A 21594-nucleotide genomic window follows, 5' to 3' on the forward strand; every position below is an offset into this window, starting at 1 on the left:
CCTAAACAAGCAAATATGAAGGAATGCCTGTTAAATGTTAAAGAGGGAAATAGCACATTTACCAATGTTTGCTTCTTGGTAGTTTAAGTCTGAAAGGATTTTCAACCACCACTTAAGTATTTTTCCTTCTTTAGGGAAAAATATTTACATACACCCAATGTAAGAAAAAGGAGTAAGGAAAAGCAAACTCTTACTGAATTGCCTAGATTCTATCCTCAAATTGTGCAATACCACAAATAAATCCTTGTTTTCAAGGATTTTATGTTCACTTTGACAATTTTTTTTTTCTCACAGAACTACTGTGCAAAATCAAGTACATAAAGGCAAACTGCTTATCAGAACTCTACCAGGTACATGTAAAGTTTAAAGGGGAAAAAACTCAAAACAAAAGTAATTTACTATTGTACAGCTTTAAAGCCTTCTCCTTTCACAATTCCTGCTTCACAACTACTACTGATATTTCAAAGTATATGTAATATCTATACCACAATTCTAATTAGAATACAAAGCATGGTCAGACAAGAGTAAACAATTGACCAAGCGGTTAGGATGCTACTTGGGATGCATGTGCCCCACACAAGAGTGTCTGGACTGGATTCCCAGCTCCTGCTAATGCAGGCAGCAGTGACGGCTCAAACAGATCGAGTTCCTAGCTTCCAGCTTTGGCTTGGTCCATCTCTGAGTGTTGTAGACAATTGGGAAGTTTATCAGTAGGTGAGGATTCCATGCCTTTCAAATAAATTAAAAAATATATATATATGGTCAGGTAATTTTTTTTAAAGGGAATGTGTTGGTCTCAGAGTGAAACTAAAATAAGATATCAAATACAAACTTCCTTGAAAAGCTTCAGAACGGTATCTTATACATAGGGTCCTAATATTAAAAAACTAATTTGTTTTGCAGTCTTTTCCATATACTCCTATGCCCTAATAGGATTAACTGAAGTTCTGATGGAACACAGCCAAATAACATGGTACTTCCTTAGACTGTGGAGAGAGATCAACTACTATTATCATGTCTCTCAAAATAAGATTCTAAGTTCAATGGCAAAAATAACTCAAAACAGATCTCCCTTGCTAGCTCTAAGACTAGATATTCAGATATGTACAGTATTTATGTGCAAAGCAACTATACTTGACTTATTGGAGGCTATTTTAAAAACAGCCATAAGCAAGAAGCACCACAGTAAAGTTCACAAAATTCCAAAGAGGCATTAATACCACAATGACTCAGAAATTTTCTGACCTAAAGAAACACTTCACATATAATTAAAAATATTCTTAAGTAGATTTTAGGACATGAATAAATGTTAACTATTAGGGATGCTTCTAATCTATAGGAGATGGAAAAGGTATGTAGCTAAAGAGAACTATTTCCAATCCCCAATGTTCTGTCAAGTTTCAAACTTATGGTCAAAATGTGCCATGTCTTTCAAAGTGCTGGAAAGAAGGCCAAGATGAGGAAATCAGTTGTGTAGCTCCCAAACCGACCGTAACTGATATGCACCACCATACCTGATCTCTTACTGTTTGGTTTGGTTTAAGGTAAGGAATAACAGTCAAAGGTTAAAAAATACAGCAACCAAAAACAAAAACACAACACTCTATCGACCTTGGATTCTACACTGAGGCAACTCATTATGAGATTAATAAAGAATAAGCACTCACTTTTGAACTCAGAAGTTTCTGCAGGAAAACTAGATGTTTGAGATAATTCACGGATAATTCAAAGAATAATTTGGGAAATACTTCCAGAATGGGAGAGTAAGGAATAACTTAAGGGCTCCCAGAAGGAAAATTATGAACTCAAGTGAAAAGACGGGAAAAGGGCTGTAGTGGGCAATTTTCTTTTAAGTAAAAGGAACTTGAAGTAAGTTTGAGATTGTGTAGAAAAGTAACGTGACATTCTAAAATCACACAAAAAAAAGTAAAATAGCAACACTTAATGTCACCTAGAAATGCCAAAATTAAACAACACAGCATGATGACAAATTAGTTTTTCATCCAAGTTTCTTTCATAGTAAGAGCTTTTGATCATGTAGACTAATATTACTAATAACCAAAAAGAACAGATTTTCCAAGTTATGCAGCAGTACAAGAGAGCAGGATTAAATGTTCAAAATTTTTTCATTATCTACTTCCAAAACAGGAATTTTCTCTAAAGTAACTTCTGTGTTAGTTATAAGAGGGGTCCACGGCTAAAATGAGTATTTTTTTCAACAATGCAAACATACAGAAACATCAGCTCTATTAAGGCAACTAGAGAACCCAGTGTATTTAATTGGTCCAACTTAACAAAGGTCTTTACATAATCAAATCTCAGTATCAGTAGACTTCTGAAGTTAGCTACAACCTAGTATTTTTATAGGCTGAAAATACCTCTTAAACTATAACACGGAATCTCATTCTTGAATCTTATTTCATCAAATATATTAAACTGCTTTTAAAAATTTAGCTCCATTTAAGCTACTGGCCTTCTTCAAGAACTAGAAGGCAGCAGAATTTGGAGAGAAAAGAATAACTATATATGAAATCAGACACTCTTTCCTAATGAAACTTCTGGCGTGTTTTGTGTTTTTCTATCATGTTTCCATTTCAAAACCAAGACGTGTCACATTTTCCCCCCTGGAATTTAGAGTTCCAAGAACAGTGTCCCTACTGCTTTTTCTTTATAACAGGCAAGAAATAACAAAGAAACTGGAGTCACTAAAATTTAATGAACATTTCCATTGTATAGTTTACACAAGGTGTAAAAGTTGAAATTGGTACTGAACAAAACTAAAATAAATTCCATGCTGTATTAAGTACACCTAAAAAATACGGAAAAAGATAACACCAAAAACACTTACCAAATAAAATTTGCTGACTTTATGAGTATGGGATTCTAGTTCTCAAATGAAAAAAGATTAACTAAATTTGGTGTTTTAAATTTTGGTATAGGTTAAACATTGAAAGAAAAAAAAATACTGAGATCCAAACACAGGAAAGGTAGTGACTGATAATCCTCTTTGATAGAATCTATATTAAAAAAAAAAACCTCTAATAATTTAGTCTACTTAAAAATTAATATTCACTAAAAATGCCATTTCAAAGGACAGATATGAAAAGAAAATGACCCTTCCAGATGTTACTGTAAAGAAAAACCCTGTAACAGTAACCATCAATTTAATGGCAGTAACTTCTTCTAGGTAAGCAGCAAATCAGGAAAAAAGGATGGTCATAGATAATAGATCAAGCTAATGGGGTGCTATAATGTTGACTTAAAGTCAACGGCACTATACACTGGAAAAAAACAGAATGAATAACATTGAATAAGTTGAAAGAGAAAAGATAATGTATTTTAAAGGACATTTTGAAAAAGTCCCCATCTTGGCAGATGTGATAATTAAAGCAAAGCAGAATTAGAAATTTTTAATGGCTATATCAGAAATCTAAACCTAAGTCAGAAAAGAATTTACTTATGAGGATCACAGAGCAGGATACTGCAGTAATAGTTGACTTGTTCAAGTCTCTAAAGGGATAGATGCATTATGGGATAATAAAAAGTGAGTTTTGAAGTATGTGTAAGGAAGTTGTGGAAAAGGAGAAAAAAATGATGAAAAATTTCAGTCACAGCATGAGAGTTTGTGTTAAAGGGAAATTAAAAAAGGAAGAATGGACTAATCTAAAATATGAAACATACTGAAATAAACACCAGGGCTCTACATTAACATTCCCTGTAGCCACAGATAAGGAAAAAAAAAGAGAATTGTTCAAGAATACGTCTTTACTATACACAAATCAGCAATCAAGACAGATGGAAAGCTAAAATCTATCATTGAATGGCAGAGTACAATTAAATGCAAAAATTTTTTTAACAATTCAACAAGTAGCAGATAAAAAAAACTAAAAAACCCTGCTTAAATATATTGTTAAGAAGAACACACTGATGCCAAAAACCAACAAGATAATCCCAGTGATGACAGCTTTGTGGCCAGAAGTAATCTAGGCAGATTGTATTAATGTAAAGCCCTGGTTTAAAATGTTCAAAAAACAGTTACCTTCCAAATAAAGTGTTCTCTCCAAAGTATAAAAATTCTTGATCACTTAGTGTCATCAGACTACAGAATTAGAGTAAAAGATATAGGCAAATACAGAATAGATACTACAATGTAAAAGAAATTAGAAGCATCTGTTATATTAACTCACCTTATTAGAATGAACTGGCAAATCACATATAGAGCACAGATGGGGATAACCCTTCGGTAAGAGTCCATGGAAGTCTTCAATATTGCTACTTGGAGGAGCGCCCCTCTTTTTCTCAAAGAGAGATCTCTCTTGTAAGGGACCAGGACCACGTCCCATTCTCTCATACTCACTGTCAAATTTATGATAGTTATGCGAGGTCTCACCAAAAAAAGAATCATCCCTACACCTTTCTCCATCTCTTAATCTGTCATCTTCATAATCCATTCTGTCATAATAACCAGATTCTTGAGAACGACTTCCATGGTCATAATCAAGCACTGGGTTGAGACTAGGACCACGATCATCAAAACTATCTCTTCTAAAGTGTCTTTTTTCTTCCCAATCATCCCTAGGTACTCTGTATGGTGGCTCCCGTGTAGCAGATCTGCCATCTCTACCATAACTCAATGTAGGGCCTTCTTCAGTTCTCCTCCTTTTAAGCTGTAGAAGGATTTGGGGCAAATTTTCAGGAGTAATCTTGTCCTCCGGATAACGACTCAGTTCATCTAAGTCTCTAGCAGACAGACCAAAGCTGGCCAAAATGTTACTGGCCTGGTCTGCATCTCCACGGTGTTGAGAAGACAAAGGGAGTGGACCTCTACTTCCAATGTTAAATATAGACTGCAAATTATGGGAAGAAGTACTAGCAGAAGACAGTGCACTATGAGCTCCTTGTTGATTCAATGAAGAACTCATTCCAAGATTCATTAAACTAGCAAGGCGTGCAGTACCCTGGTTCATCCTTCCAAGAGATGCTGGCATACTTAAAGACTGGGTAGCAGCAGCCAGAAGGCCTATTCCTGCTGCAGACAGGTCACGCCCATGACCCTGTGAGTCCCTACCGAGAGATGACTGTTGGAATGACTTGGACATTGTAGAACTCTTGTCTATTTTTATAGATTTTTTTTTTAAAAATTTAAGATGGCCAAAAAGAAAGCTCAAGCTAGAAAGCTAGGTTAACTTTGCTTCAAAAAATGGTAACGCCAAGAAAAAGGATCAATAAGGACTGCAGAATCTTCTTCAAGCTGAGAACCAGCAGACAACTCTGTAGAAAAATAAGCAATTTTAGTCATAAATCCCTTTAAGTAGATGCTGTTTTTTTAAGAAAAAAACTTACGCATCATGATTTAAAAAACATTTAAGAGCTCAAACTTACAAGAAATTTATTATATATCTTAAACAGATTCCAGATGTATGCAGAGGCTGCATATAGATATTTTAAAAGTCGTCTTTCATACTAAAGCTTAACTATTAAAGGGAATTTCATACTGAGATTAAAAACACTTAAATTGAAGGCTAGATGTGAGTACATCAAAACTTCAGTAAAAACATAGATGGATTTCTTCTTTCGGAAGAAAAAAAATACACCCTATAGTATGATGCTTAAGTTCCAGGAGAAGACTAAAAACAAACAAACAAATCAACGTCAACAAGTCAAAAGATGAATCAGTTGTATCCTGCTTTGGAAAATGAGATCTTTCATCACTATCAGAGAGAACCAAGTAAAACCACAAGTAAATGAAGCTTAGGCATGAAGTACCTAGTATAAGATCTAAGACCAAACATAGTAGTCGAGACTGTCATGCAGCAAAATCAACTTGAGGCGAAGACAGATGTAAGAAAAACAACTTATTACTTAGTTTTAAGGATTTCTGTTCAAGTTGTAAGTAACTGCCTTTTTGACTGACCACCACCCTACACCAGGCAGTGCTTATTTCAAATCTAGTTTTGTAAGGTTAAGGAGAACTACAGTCAGTACAGAGACAGGAGACCATCTACGAAAAAAAACCCAGGTACAGGAAATATAGGCAATTTAAAGAAGGAAAACTTCCAAGTTAGCATCCACCAATATTCATTTAAGGCTCAGGGCTGAAGCACCTCCAGAGCTCAAACAGATAAAGTCAAAGTGAGATTTTAATCAGATTCACAGATTCCCGTGCAATTAACTCAAGAATATCTTAATCACCTAAAAAACGTCAAATCTAATTTCAATTCCTCAAGATGCGTCTGAATGACATTATTTTCATTTTCTTTCTTGAACTGTTACACATCAAAAATTTACATACTGATTTTGCAAATCATTTACATAGAATTGTCACAGAATATTTAGTTAAGAGGTATCTAACACCCACCCCAGATAAAAATAATTTTATAATCACAATCACACAGAAGTAAAGCTGCTGATTGTTACAAAATTCTAATGAGGCATTGTTAAGTCTCATATAACGATAATTCATCCACCTATGTTAAAACTCTATTGCACTAAAACCCAAGTAATATTCAAAAGTTACAAATCTACATGGAACCGATTTCACCAATGACAGATTAAAGCAAGGATACACTGTATGAATACAATAGCAAAGGAAGCATAAAAAATGTATAGGCAAGAAAGATTTAGACTAGATTTTTAAAAATAGATGCAATAAAGTTAAAAAGACACAGAAATGCTACAAGAGGTGGCTGTAGAGTTACAGAAGATGTTTTTGCACAACCAAGAAAGATGAATTTGAGATAAGACACCAAAAGAAACTAATTCTACATGAGATCCACTATGCATACTACTTAAACTTTAAGATTAATAAATAAAGACAAGAGTTAAGTGGGTTTCACTGGATGAAAGTTTCTTTTATGTCTTATAAACGTCACAGAACAGTGGTAAAAAATACTAAGCAAACATTGGTATGGCCCTCTAAATTAATTTAACAAAACAAAACCTTTAGAGGGTAGTTCAGAATAAAAAATTGTTTCAAGACTGATTGAAGCTTTGACCTTGATGTAGCAACCAAAGCTTTTAATTTATGTGGAGAGGTCAACCTTTGAACTAACCATACTTTTTTCTCAGAAAAATAACACATATTTGCAAAAAAAAATTTAAATGATATTAATTTTAAGATTATTTGGTTATCAGATTACAGAGATAAATATCAGATTATTTTTAATATCCTGTCTGACAACAGTGGATCTGCAAAAAGAAAGAAGGAAAAAGATGGTAACCTTAAGACAAAACAGAAAATGGATGTCAGAAAAACTCAGAAAAGGTGCGAAACAAACAATGTAGATCCCATTACAATGTAATTCCACAAGAAAAATTTTTTGTCATATAAAGATATTAGAGTAATATTAATGAAAGTTAATTTTTACTAGGATGAGCAAACCACTTAAAATATGATTATCAGAGTAGAGAAATCAGACATAAAAAGCTTTACTTAGAAAGCATTCATGAAAACAATTTGTTTAGTATCTTTGGGACAGTGTTAAATTTAACACGTAGAAAGCCATTCTTAGGGCTCATTCACAGGGACCTATTGCCTATTAGTAATGCTAGTAACATTCTGAGACTGATAGTGATTATGTTATATCAAAATTCAACTTACCCATTTAAGGTAACTACAATGAATTCTAACCACTGTAGAACTTTTTACTTCCTCCCCAAAGAACATCTCTTTTAACCCAGGAAACAATACCAACATTACTCATAGTTTCACTTCATGTCATCTACTAATTCAAAATCATGTAATGAACCTTCAACCTAAGTCTATTTCACAATACAATTTTAAAGTGATGTAAAAATATGCTTCACATCTTCACTGAATAAGGTTCCTAAAAAGTGGCTAAAAATCTATCTATTTCCCATTCCATAAATATGATGTTCTTGACTGGATTTTCTTCTCTAACTGAATGTAAAATCAATATTTCAGAAAATGAAAGCCTGACACATCCTGAAAACATATGGAGAATAGAAGCAAATGACTGTGCCCAATCTAATTTCCTATGTAAAATAATTACTGGCTCTTGTAGTCATTCAAAGAACATATAGTGGGAATGCTAAAATGAACAAGTCAACTTTAGTTCTTTACAACAAACCCAGAGGTTTTCAGATCTTTCAGCTAAATTCACAACTGCATTAAAAAAAAAAAAAGTAACTTATTGGGTGCCGGGATCCCATATGGGTGCCTGTTTGTATTTTGGCAGCCCCTGCTTGTATTTTAGCTCCCTGCTTGTGGCCTGGGAAAGTAGTTGAGGACAAACCAAGGACTTGGGACCCTGTACCCACATGGGAGACCCAGAGGCAGCTCCTGGCTTCAGATCGGCTCAGTTTCGGTCGTTGTGGCCACTTGGGGAATGAATATCGTCCTCTCTGTATAGCTGACTTTCCAATAAAAATAAATAAATCAAAAAAAGAAAAAAATCTTTAAAAAAATTTTAAAAAGATTTATTTATTTTTATTGCAAAGTCAGCTATACAGAGAGGAGGAGAAACAAAGAAGATCTTCCGTCTGATGATTCACTCCCCAAGTGACCGCAATGGCCAGAGCTGTGCCGATCCGAAGCCGGGAATCAGGAACTTCTTCTGGGTCTCCCACGTGGGTGCAGGGTCCCAAGGCTTTGGGCCGTCCTTGACTGCTTTCCCAGGCCACAAGCAGAGAGATAGCCCAGTGGCTGATTTCTTGCCTTGCATGAGCTGGGATCCCATATGGGCGCTGGCTTGCTTCCCAGCTGTTCCAAAGACTTGGGCCACTGCACCCACGTGTCAGATCAGGACAAAATTCCCAGCTCCTGGCTTCAAATAGGCTCAGTCCTTGACTTTGCAGCCATTTGGTGAGTGAACCAGTGGATGCAAGATATGTCTCCCCTCTCTGTAAAATCTGCTTTTCAAATAATAGGTAATTCATAAAAATATATAAGATGACTTAACTTCAAAACCATAAAAATGCTTTGTTTTAATAATAAAAGATAATCAGGAAAGCATCTCTTCTTTTTACTATCTTGGCCTTTACAAAATCTTAAAAAATCTTGATGGTAGCCTCGTGGCTAAAGTAGCATGCACCGGAATCCCATTGGGCACAGGTTCCAATCCCTGAAGCCAACCTTCCCATTCAGCTCCATGCTTGTGTCCTGGGAAAGCAGTCAAAACCGGTGCAAAGCCTAGGGTTCCTGCATCTCCAAAGGAGACCTGGAAGAGGCTCCGGGGTCCTGGCTTTGGATAGGCACAGCTCTGGCTGCTGCAGCCACTTGGAAGATCTTCCTGTCTGTCTCTCCTCTATATATCTGACTTTACAATAAAATTAAATAAATCTTAAAAAAAAAAAAAAAAAACAAGTAAAAAGTCAAGTTAAAACCCTTTACTGCCTTCAACCACTTCCCCCTCTGAACCAAACACAAAAGTTCAGTGAAAGTAAAAACACTTCAGTGTTTCCAAGTGTTCTATTCATGTAAAACATTTTATTCACATGAAAATGCCAAATGTTTACAATAGTAACCACTAACAAAATAAAGGTCGTAACCATGTCATCATGACAGATGGTGACATAAAATAATACCTATTACTAAGGTTATATATTTATATTTTAGTAAACATTAGACATTTAAAACAGTGTTTGATATGCTAGCAAAGTATCACTTGGTAAAGCAGCTGCTTGGTTTTTGTCCATCAGGACTTTAGCTGCTGAAGTCCTCACCTTGAACGAGCCAGGATCCCATATGGGCGCTGATTCTAATCCCGGCAGCCCTGTTTCCCATCTAGCTCCCTGCTTGTGGCCTGAGAAAGCAGTCAAGGAAGGCCCAAGTCTTTGGGACCCTGCACCCATGTGGGAGACCAGGAAGAAGATCTGGGCTCCTGGCTTCAGGTCGGCACAGCTCCAAAAGTTGCAGTCACTTGGGGAGTGAATCATCGGACGGAAGATATTTCTGTCTCTCCTCCTCTCTGCATACATCTGACTTTGCAATAAAAATAAATCAATCTTAAAAAAAAAAAGTATTGATTCTGGTGGTCAGTAGTTTTAAAACAAATGCATCACTCTTTTTAATGAACTATATGGTAGGGTTAACTTTTATTTATCTACTTTTAATGACTTTGTTTACCAATATAGCTTTCATTTTCAAAGTGTCATACATGTAGTTTTTAAATTATTCAGCGGACATCACTATATGTTTGCTCAACATCTCTTATACCCATTTTAGAGTTTATTTTTTACCTGTCTACATTATCTGAGGAATACTCAGATGTTTTCCTTAGGGATCTTGTATTCTGTTCTTATATTCCATACTGAGATGAAATAAATAGCACTAACTTTGAGTTTAATAAGCTAGTAAGTAACTTAAATAGTAAACCCTGTAGGAAATAAGGAACATCCAGTTTTATATAAAGCAATAACATGTAGTACCAGGAAGACTGAAAATCAAATGCTAATTTGTTTAAAGTGCTACTGTTCTTAAATCATCTAACAGATCTGGATTCAACTTCTATTTCACTTCATGATCCTTAGGCCAAGGATCACATTAAGAGTATTGCACAACACCTTCAGCTGCTTGAGAAGACAGAAAATTTCATGTTAACTAGTTTAAACAATTCCTACTCAGACTTGGATCATATTTAACCTCTTCTGAGGCTTAAAAAAATTTCCAGAGAGTTTCAGTTAAGCACAATATAATTCAGATTAAAGCTACGCAGCAATTTGAGTAAGCAAACCTACTCAAGGGATAAAATTATTCCATGGGCCTTGGTTCGTAGCCTGGGAAAGCAGTAGAGGATGGCCCAAAGCCTTGGGAAACTGCAGGCACATAACGCACATAAGAGTCCTGGAAGAAGCTCTTGGCTTCAGAACAGCTCAACTCCAGCCACTGCAGCCACTTAGGCAGTGAACCAGCAGAAAGAACATATTTCTGTCTCTCCTCCTGTAAATCTGACTACCCAATAAAAATAAATAAATCTTAAAAAAGAAAAAAAATCTGATTCCAGTCAAAGTGGACAAATAAGACCTCTTCCTTTTTAAATTTCTACTGCAACCCATCATAAAATGTCAATTCCAAATCCTTAGTCTTCCTTATAACAATGCTGAAAAGTTTATCATCTTTCAGTACTATAACCTGCAACATCATTTTTTTTTAAAGATTTATTTTTATTACAAAGTCAGATATAGAGAGAGAGGAGGAGAGACAGAGAGGAAGATCTTCCATCCGATGATTCACTCCCCAAGTGAGCAGCAACAGGCCAGTGCTATGCCGATCCGATGCAGGGAACCAGGAACCTCCTCTGGGTCTCCCACGCGGGTGCAGGGACCCAAAGCATTGGGCTGTCCTTGACTGCTTTCCCAGGCCACAAGCAGGGAGCTGGATGGGAAGTGGAGCTGCCGGGATTAGAACCGGCGCCCATATGGGATCCCGGGGTGTTCAAGGCGAGGACTTCAGCAGCTAGGCCACACCGCAGGGCCCTGCAACATCACTCTTTTCACTCTCCTGTTTAAAAGCCTATCATCACAGGGGGCATGCTCAAGATCAAGGCTCTGACCACTGCTGCCATGTTGGTGGGCGGAGCTCAAGTAAGTGCTTAGAGGTGTGGGTATCAGAATTTCTCAGTCACTTTGCTGTGGTGGCTGGAAGAACCTGGGACAGGTTTCCTGCAAGGGATCCTAGTTTCCTGTCCACTGCTGCCAAGCTGCGGGCTAATCCTGGGTTGACTACTGGCCAGAATGACAATGGAGCCACCTGGTGGTGAGCTTTGGGGTCTTGGGGGTCTAGAATTGCTTAGGGATATACATGCATAAAGCCACAGTACGTGTAGCTGAGAACAAATCCTGAGGGACCCAAAGAAGTTTATTGCTCCTGATCGGTGGAGTTTCGAGTTCCGATCATTATGGCTGCTTGGGGAGTGACTATTAGGACAGAAGATCTTCCCCTCTTTCTCTCCTCCTCCCTGCATAACTGAATTTCCAAAGGGAAACAAACAAACAAACCCAAACAGAATAAAAATAAATCTTTAAAAAAAGAACCTATCACTTATCAAATGAAGTCTGCATTAGTTTTCACTGCTTTTCACACATTGATTCCATCCTACTTCTCTCTATACGTACTTTCCAACACAACCCAACATATTAGAGAAATACTTGCTTATTATTCCATATATTTGCATAAAAATCAATGGCTGAATGTGTTCCTTCTCTCCTTCAAATACCAAGTAATTTCCTTAAGGATGTGCAAAGACAACACACACAAATACCAACTATAGAAATAGAAAATAGAAAACTTGCAAAGTCTCAGAAACCTGTATTTCTAGTTTCCATATGCATTCTCTACAGCCCCTTAATTTTTAAAATAAGATTTATTTATTTTTACTGGAAATGTAGATCGAGGAGAGATAGGAAGACCTTCTGTCTGACGATTCACTTCCCAAGTGACTGCAATGTCTGGAGCTGCACTGATCCAAAGCCAGGAGCCAGGAGCTTCTTCAGGGTCTCCCACGCAGGTACAGGGTCCCAAGGCTTTGGTCCATCCATGACTGCTTTCCCAGGCCACAAGCAGGGAGCAGGACGGGGCTGCCGGAATTAGAACCGGCGCCCATATGGGAATCCCAGCACGTTCCTAGTGAGGACTTTAGCAGCTAGGCTATTGTGCTAGGCCCTACAGCCGCTTATATTTAACATATTCCTTTAAAGCTTAGTTAAATAGGAGTTTTGCAGGAATTAATAGGTGACCCTATGTATGCATATTGTCATATACTTAGCTCTTCTGTAGATGACTGACATTAAAGCTACTTTTAGGGCTGGTGCTGTGACATTGAAGGTTAAGCCACCACCTGCAAATTTATCACACTGTCACTGGTTTAGAGTCTAGGTTGCTCCACTTTCAACCTAGCTTCCTGCTAATGTACTTGGGACAACAGTGGAAGATGGCCCAAACACTTGGACCTGTGCACACACCTGGGAGAGTGAACCAGTAGTTGGAAAACCTGTTTTTGTTGTTTTCCCTTTCTGTAATGCTTGAATAATAAATAAATAAATCTTAAAAAAAATCCGTAATGATTGTCTCCTGGTGCTTCACTGCAAGACTTCCTCTTCTGTAGCGATTTTCTACAATACGAGAACCACACATAGATAAACACAAGTGTCAAAACTGGTCTGCTGGAATAGGCAGATGATACAGCTGTTATGATGCTGGTTTAGACAGACAGACAGACAGACAGACAGACACATACACCCATACCCCTGGTGTCTTCCCAAAATCAGAATGCCTAGGTTACATCACTGCTCTGGTTGGTCCAGTTTTTAGCTAACCTCATTCTCAGAGGTAGTAGGTGATGGCTCAAGCACTTAGAAGTCACCCACTTTTTTGGTAGAATGAGTTTCAGGCTCCTAATTTTGTCCTAACCCAGCCTCAGCTGCTATAGGCACCCAGGCAGCAGAAGGAAAATATTCAAAGGAAAACAAAAATCATTGGAATGCTATCTTAAGCCTTGGCTAATCTCCGTTCAATTCAGCTTCTTGCTAATGACATCTGAGAAGGCATCAGAAAATGGCTTGAGTAATTGAGCCCCTGCTATCTATGAGACCAGGGTGGAAATTCCTGGCTTGTGGCTTCAGCCTGACCCAGGCTTGGCTAATGAAGCCACTCAGAGGAGTGAACAAATCTCTGATTTCTCTCCTTCCTTATTGCTCTGCCTTTCAAATATTTTTAAAATGTAGTCAGCTGTTCCAAACATTCTCAGAAATATTTTTAAAAAGACTTTATTTTTATTGGGAAGGTAGATATACAAAGAGGAAGAGCTTCTGTCTGTTGATTCACTCCCCAAGTAGCAACAAAGGCCAGAGCTGCGCTGATCCAAAGCCAGGAGCTTCTTCCAGGTCTCCCCAACAGGTGCAGGGTCCCAAGGCTTTGGACAGTCCTCGACTGGTCTCCCAGGCCACAAACAGGGAGCTGGTTGGGAAGCGGGGCCTCCAGGATTAGAATCAGCAACCATATGGGATCCCGGCATGTGCAAGGTGAAGACATTAGCAACTAGGTTACCATTCTGGGCCCCTCAGAAATATTTTAAGCACAAATTATTGTATTTCTTTGATATTGTCATCCCTCCCAACTACTTCATGAATTAGCTGCCCAAATGTGACTTTAAACTTTCAAATAGGGTATAAATTCCTATTCTGTAACTCACTATATAAAAAGGGAAATGTTTGGACCTGGCGTGATGGCTCAGTGGTTAAATCCTTGCCTTCCATATGCCTCATACCCCAGTGGGTGCCAGTTTGTGTCCTAGCTGCTCCACTTCCCATCAAGCTCCCTGGTTGTGGCGTGGGAAGGCAATAGAGGATGGCCCAAGACGTTGGGGCCCTGCAGAAGCTCCTGGGTTCTGACTTCCATCAGTTCTGCTCCATCTATTGTTGCCACTTGACTAGTGAGCCAGAGGACAGACGGTCTTTCTGTCTCTGCTTCTCTTTGTAAATCTGCCTTTCCAATAAAAATAATTTTTTTAAAAGCTGGATGTTTAATTTCCTAACATAGAAATCATCTTGAAAATTCTGCCAAACCAAGATATCTATTCATTTCACTTTTTTTAATATATAAAGATTTATTTTACTTTTATTGGAAAGTCAGATATCCAGAGAGGAAGAGAGACAGAGAGAAAGATCTTCTGTCCAATGATTCACTCCCCAAGCGAGTACAACGGCTGGTGCTATGCCGATCCGAAGCCAGGATCCAGGAACCTCCTCCAGGTCTCCCACACAGGTGCAGAGTCCCAAGGCTCTGGGCTGTCCTCAACCACCTCCCCAGGCCACAAGCATGAAGCCAGATGGGAAGTGGAGCTGCCGGGATTAGAACCGGTGCCCATATGGGATCCCAGGGATTTCAAGGCGAGGACTCTAGCCGCTAGGCCATGCAGCCGGGCCCCATTTCACTTTTTCTTTTTACATTCCCCAATGAGCATTTGGGTTTTCTATTAACCTCTTCTTCACTAACAACAGGATAGAAATAACCACGTCATTGGGATTCTGAAGCAAAGAGAAGATACACCGTAGTTTAAAATTTTCAGAAAACAAAGGCAATTATTTTATACCAACTATCTTTTAAATTTTGAAATAACTTCACAACTGTTTTAAATGAGCCTTGATATGTTCAAGGAGATTTAGAGTTTTATTTACATAGAGAACTGGAAAATGATACCCTAACCACAGGGCCTCAAATGCTCAGGACTCCACCCACAGTCATGCCACAGCAATAAATACAGTGAGGTCAGTGGAGATAACAGCATTTTACTATATAACTGTATTATGTTACAAACTTATTGTTAAATTTGCAAGAGAAATGAACTTAATTAGTTAAGACCTAGAGTTGTACTCAAGTTTTAAAACCACATCTAGGGCCTGGCAGCGTGGCCTAGTGGCTAAAGTCCTCGCTTTGAAAGCCCTGGGATCCCATATGGGCGCCGGTTCTGGTTCTGGCGGCTCCACTTCCCAACCAGCTCCCTGCTTGTGGCCTGGGAAAGCAGTCGAGGACGGCCCAATGCATTGGGACACTGCACCCGCGTGGGGGACCCGGGGGAGGTTCCAGGTTCCTGGCTTCGGATCGGCATAGCACTGGCCCGTTGCGGCTCACTTGGGGAGTGAATCATCGGATGGAAGATCTTCCTCTCTGTCTCTCCTCCTTTGTGTATATCTGGCTGTAATAAAATGAATAAATCTTTAAAAAAAAACAAAACCCACATCTAAAAAATCCTAAAGGTTATTTATCTAATTTCTCTTTTAGTTATCCAGTGAACTTTGTTAGATAATTTTTAAATTTCATTTTCTGTAAACTTTTAAATTTATTTTTATTGAAAAGGTAGATTTACAGAGAAAGAAGGCTAGAGAGAGATCTTTTGTCTGCTGTTCACTCCCCAAATTGCCACCATGATGAGCTGCGCCGGTCCAAAGCTAGGAGCCTGGAACTTGCTCTGGGCCTTGGGCCATCCTGCATTACTTTCCCAGGCATATTATCAAGGAAGTGGGTCAGAAGAGCAGCAGCCACTTAGGATGGTGGCATTGCAGGTACAGGCTTAACGTACTACCCCAAGGCATCTGCCCCAATCAGGAATGGCACACGATAGTTAAGAATTATAAACTATAGCACTTTGCTGTACTCCCAACCTTCAGCCTCTCTACCCTACACAATGAAATTAGTAAAATCTATCCTAATGTCATCATTCAGTTTTAGCATCTGTTGTTAGAAAGTCGGGGACAATTTCACTGTAATTGTAAAGGTACAATATAAAAAAGAATTTGGATCTGATCTTTACCTCAGTTCTAACATCAATACAAAATTGTTTCCCCCTTAGTAGAAAAATAAAACATGAGTGAAATGCAAATCAACCATAATACTGACATTGACATCAAGAAACAAGTTCTTGGTATACTCTGTTTTTATCTTACACATTCCTTTAAAGCCAAAATCATCACAAATTTGACACCAGCTTGGGTTTATTCTACCTTTCACTTAATACTGTATACCACAATCGTCTCCCCATCACTCTCCTCCTAAAACATTAAGTATCTATAGAGATTTCTATCATCACAGTAAAATTAGCAGAGTCCCAAAAGTTCAATCTTAGCCTTTTATGCTTAATAACTGGTATCAACATCTAGGCACACCAATCTTTGCCCTTTAAGAATATTTTTTCCTATCTTAAGCCCATTTATGAAGGCTTCGAACCACCACAGAGTTCGAACCAAGGACAGAACTAACACTGACAGCACAATTGTATAACCACCACTTCTCTGGGTGTGAAACTTCCTTCTACAAAATTAGGGGTTTGAATTATGTGATACTTCCTAAGTTATATAACAGACTTGCAGTTGACAAAATGTTGGCTATACAATCAATTGATTTGCACTATTATTTAGCATTTATGCTTTTCCAAGAGCATTAGCAAAAAGACTCCAACACAGATGCTCAGATATGGAGTGGTTTAATCCTTCCAAATTAGTATAAATGCTGGACAAAACTTAAAAAGGAGTTATGTAAAGACGACAAAATGAAAGGCTCTCCTATGGATAAAGTATGAACTGAGCTACAATGTTTAGTGCCAAGGAGGAAATCCATATTTAAAGAATTTCAACACAAGGATCTTTTGGCTAAATGACTTTTTTCTAATCTTACATAATCAGACAGAAAAATCTTCACACAGTACTTTGAGGCTGTGTTTTAATTTCGAGTTTGCAAACATTCCACCCAAGAGCAAAGGCATCATTAGAAGCATTTTTGCAAACAAACCCCCAATCTCTACAGCCCTTCATGATTTCAGAAACAATAACAAACTGCAAAATTACGTCAGGAGACTGTAAAGGACAGAGCCATTATTAAAAAAGAAAAAAAGGCATTAAAAGCGACCTCTGAAAATTAATGAAAACAACCTAAACACTACCTTTGCCCAGAGTCAAGTCTATCAATTTTCCTGGGAGGAAAAACGTTATTTTACCAAGTATCCTTAAACCAAGCTTTAACACAACAAATAGGCAATCTCATGACAATCTGCGAAATCAACGACTCTCACGTTATTCCAGCGCGCTAACAAGACTAGAAATTTCAGAACCAGCTCAACCGTTCTAGAAAAGTCCAGCCAAATAACTGAGCAACTGATTCAATAGCGATATTCCAAAGAGGGCCATGGAGCGGGATAAACACCTAGGGGAATATCCATCCACAGTCAATGTAGAACACAGAACACAGCACAGCGCCGGCCGAGAAAAGAACAACGACACAGCGATTACACCGGGGGACTCCAAACCCTTTGTCTGGAAACCGGAAGGTCCCACACCACACGATCCTCTCTGGAGTAACATAGACTGACACACCATTTTGATAATGAGAAAAAGGATGCAAGGTGACTGTCTAACAGAGAGCAAATATAGCCTGTCTCACTCCCACCCCCCGCCCCGTCGCGTACCACCAAAAGGCTGAATCCACGACGCAATACGAAAAAACAAGCTTTAACATTTCATTTTTCGGCCATTTTTACGCCACGGAGGGGTTGGGGGTGGGGAGGGAGGAATTGTTCCCGATGTCCGGCAAAACAGCGCGCGCGTGTGGGCGGGGAACGCGGGAATGAGGGGGCGCCATAAAGCGATGGGCGAGGAGGGCGAGGAGGGCGAGGGGGGCCGCGACACCCAGAAACGATACTCCAACGAGGCTTTCCACAGTCTGCGAAATCCTCCATTTTGGGGGCGCATTACTCGAGATTCAAAAGGCACTAGCCTTACTTGCCGCTGGCGCTCTCTTAAGACTTAGGTATCTTTCTTCGTCTCCCCCAAACGCCAGGCTCCCAGTGGGTAGTCGGTCCCTCAGGCCTCGAGCGCGCCTCCCTCCCCCTCAGCGACTCGGCCCGCGTGTAACGGGCTCGTCGTCCCGCCCCCGCCCACAGCATGCCCAGGACGCTGGCAGCTCCTGGAGGAGCAGACTTCGGCACCCTCCAGCCCTCGACTCTCCCGCCGCATCCAGGAGGGCCCTGATGGCTGGCCGGCCGGCCTCCCTCCCTCCCTCCAGGCCCGCTCACCTCCGCCGCCCGAGGAGGCTGCCTGCGCCGCCACCGCGCTCCTAACATGGCGGCCGCCGATCAGGCGGCTCAGATACGCAGCGCGGAGGGAGGCAGATCAGGCGAGCGGGAGCGAGCGAGCAAGGCGCGCCGCCGGCTCTCCGCGGCCCCTGTCACCGTCGCTGCCCCCTCCCGGCGGCCGCCGAGAGCCCCCGGCCACCCCACCCCGACTCTTACCCTCTTCACGCCTACCTCAGGCAAAGGGAGAGGGAAAAGGAGAGATACCTCTCTCCCAGTCAGCGGGACGCGGAGCCTCCCACAATCCCCCGCAGCAACGGCGTTGGCAAAAAAAAAGTGGTGGAGGCGGCTGCAGCCTCAGAACAAACCCACTCTCGCGAGAGAGCGCGCTCCCACCCACTCCGGTCTCGGTTCGGCGCGCGTCCGGCCCCGCCCCCCACCGGAGCGCGCTCGGCCGCGTCGTTGTTCCCGGTCCTGGAGCCAGGGCCTTCCTACCAGTGGCGGGAAATGGCAGAGCGAGCCAGAGCTACAGGGTTCGAGACCCTTAGCCGAAAACGCCCTTAAAAAGTAAAAATCGCAAGACCCTTAACTTATGCTGTAGAAGCGATTCTCATGTGTCAATTTATATCCTCTGGTTATTCTAATTATTTTCCAGGAAACAATGCCATTTGAACTAATCTTTAAATCTCAGGAATTCGGTGTCGGAGGGTCACCTTTCTCTCCAAAGACCGTTGCCACCATTCGTTCTGAAGGTATTTTCCCTTGGGATTCGCATAGTTCCAGATCACTGTGGGGCAATCTAGATTCCCTTTTCCAGTTGATAAAGGCGACCTAGTTTGGCTTGCTAGATTATGGAACCACCTTCACAGAATTACAGGGAAAATTTCTACCCCAATTATTGACACTATGATGCTTAGCAGGAGTCTGGAGCCAGGCATAACCTTAAAATAAACCCAAGAGTTGGCTACTATTTTCCCATTTGGTAAGAAAATTGCCACAATAAGCTTAAGTTAATTGGGGTGGGAATTTATGCAGACTAAGACAAAGCATCCACTATCAAACTGTCTTGATTGGAGTTGCATCTCTGCTCTGCATTACAGCTCCCTGCTAATGCACAGCCCGTGAGGAAGCAGATCATGGCTTGAGGGCTTAGGTTCCTGCCACCCACATTGGAGACCCAGCTTGAGTTCTGAGCTCCAGGTTTCATCCTGGCCCTTTACCAAGTGCTACGGGAATTTGGACAATGGAGCAGGCACTGGGAAATCAAAGGTACATAATTCATCAGAGAGAAACCTAGTCAAATGCAGTCTAGGGGCTTTTTGTTTTACCTACCAAATGTGTGGCAAGCCCCCGATTCAATTTCACTTTACCCCAAACTAATTTGGCAATTAAAGAAAAATTGGGAGAGGACTTATTTTGCCAGCATGTTATGTCTCAGGGAAATTGGTAAGCTAGACAAAAGTGATCTTTGTTCTGAAGGAATTTACATTATGTAAAGACAGTGAACCAGTAACAATTAGTATCACAGTATAAACAGCAATAAATGTATGAGGGACAAATTGGCCATTAACTAGGTGAAGAGAATGAAGCAATCTAAGGGCAGGGGCACAGCCCTCTTTCACAGGTAGACTTTGGGAAACTGCATAAACCCAGAAAGATAGAAAAAGACAATTTCTGGGGACCATAAATTCAAATCTCCTGAAACCTGACATAAATTTCTGAATGCACATGCTGCTTAACAGCACTGAAAGACAGACATAATTTCAAGGCAAATGTTGTAGCAGAAAAGGCTACTGCCAACATTCCACATGGGTGGTGACTCTGGTTCAGGTTCCTAACATCTAACTCAGTTGCTTCCTGGCACAACTGGGGAAAGCAGCAGTTGACCCCTGTGTTTGGGCCCCTGCCACCCAGAGATCCAAATGAGGCTCCTGGCTCTGACTTGGCTAAATCCTGACTATTGGAACCATTCGGAGTTTGAACCAACAACATAAGCTGTCTCTGTAATCCTTCCACATAAATTTTTAACAACAGCCATTGTGAAAAGCAGAACTACAATCTGATACCATATATCCATTTGATTTCCTATAAACTGGGGCTCTCCTGAAAAACACACATGAGCTCACTATAGTGCAAGCTTTGGAATGATAAAAAGTGTCTTCCTGTTAGAAAGCTAGTCTGATTCCAACCGATCTTGGCTAAACCTTCCCATTTATATATTATTCCCAATATTTGAAAGGCTGAGTTACACAGAACTTGCAACAGCTGGCTCACTCTTCAAATGGCTCTAATGGCATCTGGTGACTGTGCAGTCAAGAAATATCAGGGGCCCGGCGGCTAAAGTCCTCGCCTTGAATGCCCCAGGATCCCATATGGGCGCCGGTTCTAATCCCGGCAGCTCCACTTCCCATCCAGCTCCCTGCTTGTGGCCTGGGAAAGCAGTAGAGGACAGCCCAAAGCATTGGGACACTGCACCCGCGTGGGAGACCTGGAAGAGGTTCCTGGTTCCTGGCTTCGGATCGGGGCAGCACTGGCCCGTTGCGGCTCACTTGGGGAGTGAATCATCGGATGGAAGATCTTCCTCTCTGTATATTTTTGTAATAAAAATAAAAATCTTATTAAAAAAACATTTGGAATACTGGCAAATGTACAAGAGATGGTAAACAATGAGATCTGGAAAATTACTGCAGGCTAGATTGTAGAACTGGAAGCAATCAATACCCTTCCCAAAGGGTACCTGACACCACAAAATCCACTGAAACATTAGATGAACATGGTTATATTACTATTTTTACTTTGTTGGTATTGACAAAGGTGAAACACAATTATAAAAAAAAATAGTATTTATGGCCTGGACCCTTACCTTGCAAGTGCCAGATTATGTGGGTTCCAGTTGGCATCCCTGCTGCCTCACTTCTAATTTACCTGCCTACTTGTGGCATGAGAAGGCAGATGGCCCAAGTCTCCTTGCGTCCACATTGAAGACACAGAATCTCCCAAAAAGTTCACCTCTGACCATTTGGAATGCAATTCAGTGGATGGAAGATCTGCCTTCTCTTTGTAAATGCGTCTCTCC

The 21594-nt window shown here is 40.3% G+C and overlaps 1 protein-coding gene across 4 annotated transcripts in view; it reads right to left on the minus strand.

Moving 5' to 3' along the window:
* The window catches only part of MATR3 (matrin 3), a 33304-nt gene extending 14386 nt beyond the window's left edge, over positions 1–18918 (minus strand). Inside the window, exons 1-2 of one of the 4 annotated variants that reach the window (XM_004586461.3) lie at positions 18753–18918; positions 4188–5271 (exon numbers count right to left, since the gene is read on the minus strand). In XM_004586461.3, coding sequence (XP_004586518.1) covers positions 4188–5099 — 912 coding nt within the window. In that variant the 5' untranslated portion in view covers positions 5100–5271; positions 18753–18918. Of the gene's footprint in view, positions 1–4187; positions 5272–18521 lie in introns of all 4 variants that reach the window. The other 3 variants (XM_058677847.1, XM_058677848.1, XM_004586462.3) reach the window with 3 other exon arrangements.
* Between the last annotated feature and the right edge of the window lie 2676 nt (positions 18919–21594).

Source organism: Ochotona princeps, chromosome 19 (assembly GCF_030435755.1).
Source record: "Ochotona princeps isolate mOchPri1 chromosome 19, mOchPri1.hap1, whole genome shotgun sequence".
Lineage (NCBI taxonomy): Eukaryota > Metazoa > Chordata > Mammalia > Lagomorpha > Ochotonidae > Ochotona > Ochotona princeps.